Below are 8,555 nucleotides of genomic sequence, written 5' to 3'. Positions count from 1 at the left end.
GTCTGATTTACAATTAAATTTGGTGCGGTCTTTCTAGGGATGCCAGGGTGGCCCCAGCAACCGTGGGTCAAACTCTGGTGCTGGTGGAGGGGATGGGGGGACTGCGGGGAAGCCGGGGGGCTGCAGACACTGAGAACAGGCTGCCAAACCGACACTTGGGAACTAAGGAGAGGTGCAGGGAGTCTGCTCTTAAACCAGAATCTATGTGAAATGACCAAAAAAAGTAAAACCCCCACTCCTCCAGGAGAACTGAGCATTTCAGACAAGAGAAATTATATTTACTTCATAATTTATTCAATTTCAGATCGCCATATGCAATAAATTATAGTCAATATAATAATAACGTTGTCATAAAATATTACCACGAAGTACTCATCTAACAGCTATTGTAATCTATACAAATAATGACTGTAGTTATGCTACTTAGATTTTTAATGTTAATGGGAAGTGAACAAAATATTAAGGAACTTCACAGTAAATTCAGGGAAATATGTCATTATTATTGCTTCTGTGCAAACAATTTATACTGCACATATACAGCTTGAGAAAGAATAGGTACAGTGCGTTTCTAGAGCAATTGCATTCCCTGAAGGTTGAACTTACTGTACCCATACGGTGCGCTTACGTGCATTTTAACAAATGCAAAGTGGTCCCTGATCAGTAGCTGATCAGTCTCTAGACCCTCCCGCCTAGCCCGCAGCAGCGAGGCTTAGCAAGGGCTCAGACTGTAAGGAAACAAGTTTGAAAAGGCAAAGCACACAGGTGCAGTCAGCAAACACCGAGTCCGTCAGGTCTGGAGTCACGGCCAGGCGCGGCGTCCCCCCACGGCTCGGTCCCGGGGCTGCCCGGAGGAGCCTGGCTGCTCTCTGTGCCGACGCTGCCGTCCGTCCGTGTCTTCACCGACGCTGCTGTCTTCACCGACGCTGCCGTCCGCACCGACGCTGCCGTCCGCACCGACGCTGCCGTTGGCGCTGCGGTTCGCTGCCTGCGCGGTGGGGCTGAAGCCCTGCGGGCGGTCCGGCAGGTCCCCTGTCCCGCCAGCAGCTCGAGGGGCAGCGGAGCGTGCCGTGTGTGGTCGGAGGTCACAAACAGTCCCATCCCGAAATGTTCTCCTCCATTTCTGCTCCCTTCGCCAGTTCAGTGCACTTTAATGGAGTATTTCCGAAATGTCAGGAACTGGAGCAGCTTGTCTTTTCGCCTCTGCTTTAGCGCCATTAGTGCTCTTGTTTTCTCCTCCAAGTCCTGGTCGGTGGCGAGGATTATCTTGGCTCTTTCCTCTGCCTTCTTGTCCCCGGAGTTTTTGAAGAGTTTCTGTAGGGACTCTTCGTTGATGCTTTCAAAGATGTTGGCCACGGCTTTCTTGCGCAGGGCTGTGTCAAAGCGGTAGCCGTGGACCGAGGGGCTGACTCGCAGGGATGTGGACATGGCTGGAGTTTTGGAGCTTCTCTTTGCTTTCATCTATGTGGGGTGCTGCCGGGTTTGCCCTCGGGTCCAGTCAGAGGGATTGGTGCTGTGCTGGCTCCCAGGACCGGTATTTAAAGGCAGTCTGGAGAAAAAGCCGGAGGGCTCAAGTTACAGTGATGAGATCATGCTGATGTCAACGCGAAATAGCCACAGGCGAGTTTAACAGTTAAGCTGCCAACTTTCCTCTGCCGTGCAGCCAAGACGAAAAGTTTTCTGCGTTTCTGCGATGGGGCTGGTTTTTCTTTGGCCCGCTGCAGAACTTCAGGGATCGCTGTGGGACTTTGAGCTACTACAGCTCAAACTCTGCTCCTGGCCTTTTGTTGCATGCGGAAAAGCTCTGCATTCAGAATATATAATATATAATATAACAGTTAAAACTCCAGGTGGAAACTATTGCAATACTAGCAAGGGGTGTTAGCTGTGAGCCTGTGCATGCAGACGTGCACTCTTGGTCAGACAGAAGTACGGCAACGCAGCAGAACCTGCTCAGGTCTGGGCATGGGATGCTTTCTGCTGCTTCCCAGATGATACGGCTCATGTTTTGCGCTCACAAAGCTGTATTTTCTAATTGGCAAGTGGTTTACCGAAGGCAGCTGGTCCATAATGTCCCCTGAGGGGACTTCCCTGGGGTGGTACACCCCAGAGCTGCCCAGCTGGCACATGGCCATGCTCTCGCCAGGGCAGCAGGTAAAGTCTCTGCCCCGCTGCACTGCAGCAACAGCACCGAGCAGTTTGTTGCCCTGCTCCTGCCTCGAGCATCCTTTTTCTTTAATTTCCAGCTCACCGGTGCAGTTCCTCTGCTCCAGAAGAGCTTGTGCTCTCCACCCCACCCTCGGCTCATGCCAAGCCCTTGGGCTGGGAGAACTTGCTCTTAGTCGTACGGTTTAGTTTTAGGTAGTCCTGCGAGAAGCAGGGAGTTGGACTCGGTGATCCCTATGGGTCCCTTCCAGCTCCAGATATTCTACGATTCCCTGACTCCCGCTCGCGGGGGACGTGGGCAGGGCAGGGCTGCCGCGAGGGGCCAGCTCTGGCCACTGGAGCTGGGCTTAGAGGTCTGCTATTACTGAGCACAACCAAATCTGGCCCAGAATGGCAGTTGGTTCAAAAGTCACTTGAGACCAAGGATCCAGAGAGAAGTTTATTTTTGTTAATGGCTTAAAAGCAGCCGGATGCCCTGTTTGGAAAACTAGCTGCTTGTTTACTGGTTGTGTTGATGACCCCTGTTACTCATCCTTACTGAAGAAGTCCAGAAGCAGCCTCTGTCCCCATGCTGGTTTGACCAACGGCCACAGGGGGTTTCCCTTATTTACCAGAGAGCTGTGGAGGTGATCCATCACCGCAGCGGTGAGCAGATCCAAGGTAACATTGCCCAGTTGCTTGTCATTGCACATTCCCTTTAAAACTTCGGTTCCTTCGGGCAGAGCGAGGGGATGCGGCTGAGCACAGCCCCTGCAGACCCCCTCTCCCGTGGCCAGCGGGAGCCATGGAGAGGTAGGAGCGCCTGAAGTCCCTGTGCCAGGCTTTTGTGCCGGCGCAGAGCGGAGAAGGGGATTCATCGCGGGCTGTGGCTCACATCAGGCAGGCTGCTGCCTGGCCCCCAGAACGACTGGCAGTCCCGGCCCCAGCCAGGCTCTCGTGGGCTTCCAGCTGGCCAGAGCGCGCCAGGCTTTTACCTTCAGGAGAGGGAGTGGGCTGCACTTCAGTGGTTGGCCGCTTTCCTATCTGGGACCGAGGGACTCATCCGTAAGTGCTGGGCACGCCCCGGCACAGCCCTGCATTCGCCCGCGGCCCGCCGGAGGACGGCTTTCCCCGCGGCTGCCGGGACTTTGCTCCGCGCCGTTGGTACCGACACGAGCTCTCCCAGCACGTGCCTGCCATTTTTTTCCGCCAGTTCTGCATCGCTGTCATTGTGCGGGTTACTTTTTACAAGTTTGTCTCATTTTCTTTTGTATGTGCTAGCTGTTATGTGCTTTAGTGTCTAAACAACGGCTTTGCAAAGCCTTGTGATTCTCCTTCTGCCAGAAAGACTTAAAAGCCTTTCACTTTGCTGTAGTCTTGCCGAATTTGTCAGAACTACACACCAGCCTCTGTTTACTCAACATTTGCAGGGCTGGTAAATCCACCCTTGAAAATAGGATTGTTTTGATGTGGCTGGCTGCTGGGTCTCTGCCTGTGAAAGAGCCTCATGTTTTATAGACTGCTGTTAACGTGAAATACGAGCGGGGAGCGGTAGGAACGGGGACCACGCTCGTCGCCGGTCCCCTCCTGCTCGGATGGAAAGTGCTGTGTGGGGGGAAAACCTGCCTGTAAAAAATGCCTGACCGAAATGTTAAATGTGCTTTGCTTCACCGGACAGATAATACAGTTTCGGAGTACTTAGGGCAAAAAATAGTGCTGGAAGATCAGCCGTGATCTTGTGGCTGTAGAAAACGAGCCCTTCTTTTGCGAGGCACGGTTTCCCCTAGTCGAAAACAAGAGCTAAGCCATCTTAATATATGCCTGGTTTTCACCGCCCTTATTGCCCATGGAATCATTCTGCAGGTATTTGCAGAGACATGGCTGAGAGAATAAATTAGCAATATTTGTGGAAGATAGAAGCTCAGAAAGCCATGCCGTGGAAACCGAGAATAAAGCTGATGCTTTAGGAGTAAGACATCAGAAAGCTGCCAAGATGAAGGATGCGTTCTCTTGTGGGCTCATCTGGCACAGAGCGGTAACAAATGTCTTTGCCCCTTCAAGCTCCTCTGCCCACTTTGTATAAATTTAGTTGCGTTCAACTCTGACTGAGAGATGAAGCATGCCTCATCTGTTTTTTCCAGTAATTTTTGTGTATATCGGTCTTTTAATACTGCTTTCCCAGTAATGCCTTGGAGGAATTATTCATGTGTTGGATTGGAGCAAAACTTCAGACGATGCGATTCCTATCATAGCTCTCCTGCTATTATTGTATAATTGCTTTGTGAAACGCAAACGCTCTGTTTCACACATTAACGGGAGGATTAATTCCTATCCCCACCGTCCCTGCAGAGCAGCTCAGCCACATCCCTAGGGCTTGGAGCGCTCCAGCCGCGGGGGTCTTCGGCCCGGGGGGACGGGCAGGTTTGTGCTCAGCTTTAGGGTGCACGGGGCCCTTCCACGGCATCTGGCAGCGACAAGCACCCCACTAGCATCTCCTCCCAGGTCGTGGCCGCGAAGGTTTTGAAGCTGAAGCGCTTATGATTTGTTGCAGGCTAAACCAAACCTCCGGGTCTCGCAATCAGAGCGAGCAGTCGCCGGAGGGAAAGATTTGGGAAGGACGGTGACTCGGCAGCCAGGTCTGCGCTCCGCTGGCAATGCAACGCGTGTTTAAATAGACCCGGAGACACCTCCGGCTCAGAGCTGCGAATTGCCGGAGGATCCCGCCTGCCCCGGCCGCACCGTTGTAGGAGAGGGGCAGGTGAAGCAGGGAAAAGGCGAAAAACCCCCGGCCCCTGCAAGGAGCCGGCAGCCCCGACCGCAGGAGGCGGAGGGAGGCCAGGGCTGCCCTCGGCGGCAGGGGTGGCGGGAGCAGCCAGCACCTTTCCCGCAAACTCTTGCAGAGGACTTAGTCTGCATTTATGTAACGGTCCAAAATCACTCCAAAGAAGGTAATCTGGGATGCCTTTGCATTTTGCTAGGGCATGTTTCACATAGCTTTCCTTTCACTAGCCTGCCTGAGCCTGCATGGTTTGTAACACCGCGTTGGCATTGAAAGATGCGGCAGTCCCCTAGGAGAGCATTGGTGCTGCCGAGACCTTCCCAGCCACATGCGAAATATTCACAAACTGAGCCCTTGGAAGGGCTTTGGGACAGGAGAGGAAGGTGAAATTATTGCCTTAAAAATATATGTATGTGCTTTGTCTTTAGCATATATAAAGTTTAAGAACCTGAGATGCCCGGGAGCCTCAGACTCTCTTCTCTTCCCATCCTTTCCCTTGCCACATGTGTTTGTCCTCTGGCTCACTCGCAGCCTTCACTTCTTCCACTGGCCGTGGAGGCTGGAGGATCCCTGCCCTCCTCAGGAGCCATAAATGCTGCTCTTTACGTTTGCTCTCTGCTGGGAAATGTATCCGAGATGGAGCGCTCTGCAGCAGACACAGCTGCGGGATGGCTGTAAGGTCAAAGAGGAACCGGTTCTTCGTGTTCCTTGTGGAATCCAAATTCCTGGGAATTTGTCGGACATCCAGGTCGTGCGAATGGCAGCGCCTGCCCCAGCTCTCCAACCTCCCTGCCTCTGCCTTCTTCCAGCTGCGGCTCGTGTGCCTCTTGCCGTACAGCACGGGCTCCACCTGGGTTTTTCTGTTGTCGGTTGGGTTTTTCTGTGGCGGTTGTTTCTTCGGTAGCGCATCTGGGAACGCTTGTCCCAGATCTCACGGCAGGACACCGTGCCCTTTGCTTACAAAACCCGAGAGCTTAACTTGACCGTGTGTGTTCCCTGTGACTTGTCCTGTGGTCCCCAGTTCAGATCTGCAGTACAGGGGGATGTATTTTAGCAGCACTTCTGCTGGAGCTCAGTTGCTGGGAAGTAAAGACATTTCTCAGACAATCCTGATCACACAGCTGCCTGCCTAAAAAACAGAAAAAAAAGCTATCGGCTTTCAGACAGCGGTAGACATGATTAAGCTGCTTAAATTCCATCGGAAAAGTTTTTAATAAGGAAAAAAAATTGCACCGTGTCTATTTAATGCTTTTCTTTAGTGTACCTGTGAAAACTAAATTAGATGCTGGCTTCTGGGCTGCTAAGACAGGCGTTGTTCTAGCAGGTGCAGTCTGCAGGGCATTAATTCTGCGCCCCAGCCTCCCGCGGCCAAGGCGAGCAGTGTTTTTTATTACCGCCTGTCGCTCAGCTGCAGCCGGCAGCTCTCGGGAGCTCTCCGCAGGGCTCCCACCGCACCGGGCCTCCTCTCCTTCCCCAGCAACCTGCGCATCTGTTCCGCTGGCACGTGGGAAAACCGGCGACAGCCGAGCTGGTCCTACAGCCGGCGTGAAGTTTGCCGTTTTAAGGGCAGCACAGGGTGCTGACAAGTTAAGAAAATTACTGTTCATGCAGGAAGAGGAGTTGGTATAAAGTGTCAGGGGTGCAAAGTGGGACCATAGCCTTGCCCCTCGCTGGTCCTGCTGCGGCTCGCTGGCGGCGGTGGCCCTGCGGGCAGGTCCGTCCCTGGTCGGTGACACCAAGGGTGCAGGTTGGACTGGCTTGAGCGAGGGGGACTGCGGCCTTTGGGAAGAGGAAAACGGAGCTTTGCAGAGCAGCACAGGCAGAAGGAACGCGCTGAGGCTGCCTGGCTGCGCGAAGGCTGCTGCTCGGCCGTGGGAGCCGAGCATCGCAGGGAGACCATATAAGAGTAAAGTTTGTGGTATTACTGATAATGAATGTCTCCTCATTTCTCATAAATTCTCTGCTAAATGTATGATCACTGAGTTAATCGTGGAGTGGAGGACATAATGAATAGCCAGTTACAGTAAGTAAATCATGCCTGTTAAGAAACAGAACAGAAACTTCTGGCACTTTTAAAAGCCAGTATACTTCTGAAGAAACCTGCTTTCAGCAAAGCTGAGCTGAGGACACATCATCTTCTGGTGTGAAATGCTTGCTGTCACAGGGGGCCGGAGAGGCTGGGGCTGGGAGGGGAGGCTGGCTGCGTACGGACGCCACGGGTGGCTTCTCCTGTCGCTGGAGGCTTCCCAAAGCCGTCTTGCGAAGGGAAACTCAAGCTGTGGTGCTCCCCACTTGTAGTGGGAGATACGTGGGAGAGGGGCTGGTGGCAGATTGCCAGCCAGAGCAATGTGGTGCAGCTGAAAGCCTTGTTAAAAACCGAAAAGCCGTGTCTAGCGGGGATGCAGGCAGCAGCAGGCAAACGATGCGCTCGGAGCACAGGGCAGGGTAGAAGGGAGGGGGTTTGCTGGGGGCCCAGCCGGTCACTGGAGAGGGCTGAGGTGACCCCGCAGCCGGGCAGCTTCTGCGGTGAGCACCGGGGCTGCTCCGTCAGCTGGGTGCTGCTTGCTGGCAGGACCAGCACCCTGAAATGGCACCTACCCATCGTGTCTGCCTACCAGCTCACCACCTCCTGCTATTTCCATGGGAGCCAAGGAAAGTATTTTAATATTCTGACTTCAGCATCTTCCTCCTGGGTCAGCAAGACTGAGCATGGCAATGAAAGTTTAGACTTCTAAGCACGAACAACCTTTTTCTTTCTCTGCTGAATTTCCTGTTTGATCTTCCTGAAGGTCCCCGAGTACCCCTGGCTAGAGAAGGGCGAAGGCAGAGCTGTCTCCAGTTGTCAGACAGCTCATTGTCTGGTGCCGAGGGGACGGGCTCACGGGAAATCCTGCCTAGGGGCTGGGACGCGGGGCTGGCTCGGGTCATTGTTGCAGCCCAGCCCGTGGGCGACGGTACCAGACACACGTACCAGCGCTCAAGTACCCCCTTCAGCAGGGCTCTGATTTCTGCCGAGCTGCTTCCTCTGCTGCAGAAGGGGTGGCAGACAGGATGCCTGCCTTTGTACTGCTCCGGCTTCTGGGGGCCCTCGGTGCCCCCCAGCACCGCCGGAGCCAGAGCGGCTGCAGCCCAGGGCCGTGTACAGGGGTCAGCGCCAGATTGGGAGCCAGATGTGCAAAAAGGCATGGCACAGCCTCCCACGGGGCCTAAAGCGATCAGGATGGAGGCAGAACGGTGGCGATGCACAGTCACGAGGCAACGTAGGGGTCCGGGGGGGCGTTAAGCTGCTGATCTGCGGTGCCTGGTAAGGGCTGCCACGGTGCAGAGACTCTGGGCTTGGCAGCGGCTCACCAAAGGCTCAGGGCTGGTGGTCTGCCTGGGACCACGACCCAGGGGAAAGCCTGGGTGACCTCTGTGCGATGCTGCGACTCTGCGAGGGGTCCAGCGTGGCTGGGGAACCAACAGAGGGACTGCGCTGGGATGCAAGCAAGTTAGTTAAAATGGCAACGCACTTTCATTCCAGGGCGCTCAGCCCGAAATCTGGTTTTGATCTGCATCTGCTGCTTATTTGCCTGCTTTGAGTGAACCGCTGGTTAGCAGTAAGGCGATTTCCCAGCTCTGGGGTACGGGCGGT

At 54.2% G+C, this 8,555-nt stretch overlaps 1 protein-coding gene across 1 annotated transcript; it reads right to left on the bottom strand.

Moving 5' to 3' along the window:
• Nucleotides 1–272: 272 nt before the first annotated feature.
• On the bottom strand, nucleotides 273–1,512 carry TCIM (transcriptional and immune response regulator). The gene has a single exon (XM_087763022.1). The coding sequence runs from the start codon at nucleotides 1,456–1,458 to the stop codon at nucleotides 1,138–1,140; it is 321 nt and encodes a 106-aa protein (XP_087619148.1). The 5' UTR covers nucleotides 1,459–1,512; the 3' UTR covers nucleotides 273–1,137.
• Nucleotides 1,513–8,555: the final 7,043 nt, after the last annotated feature.

The sequence above is a fragment of the Nipponia nippon genome, unplaced genomic scaffold, assembly GCF_047370975.1.
Source record: "Nipponia nippon isolate SJK-2023a ecotype South Korea unplaced genomic scaffold, ASM4737097v1 scaffold_27, whole genome shotgun sequence".
NCBI lineage: Eukaryota > Metazoa > Chordata > Aves > Pelecaniformes > Threskiornithidae > Nipponia > Nipponia nippon.
Note: the sequence above shows the minus strand (reverse complement) of the source record. Positions and strands in the feature narration are given on the sequence as shown.

Bases quoted from the DNA above. Each gene is read 5' to 3' on its own strand.
- TCIM (XM_087763022.1), bottom strand. From the start codon at position 1,458: ATGAAAGCAAAGAGAAGCTCCAAAACTCCAGCCATGTCCACATCCCTG.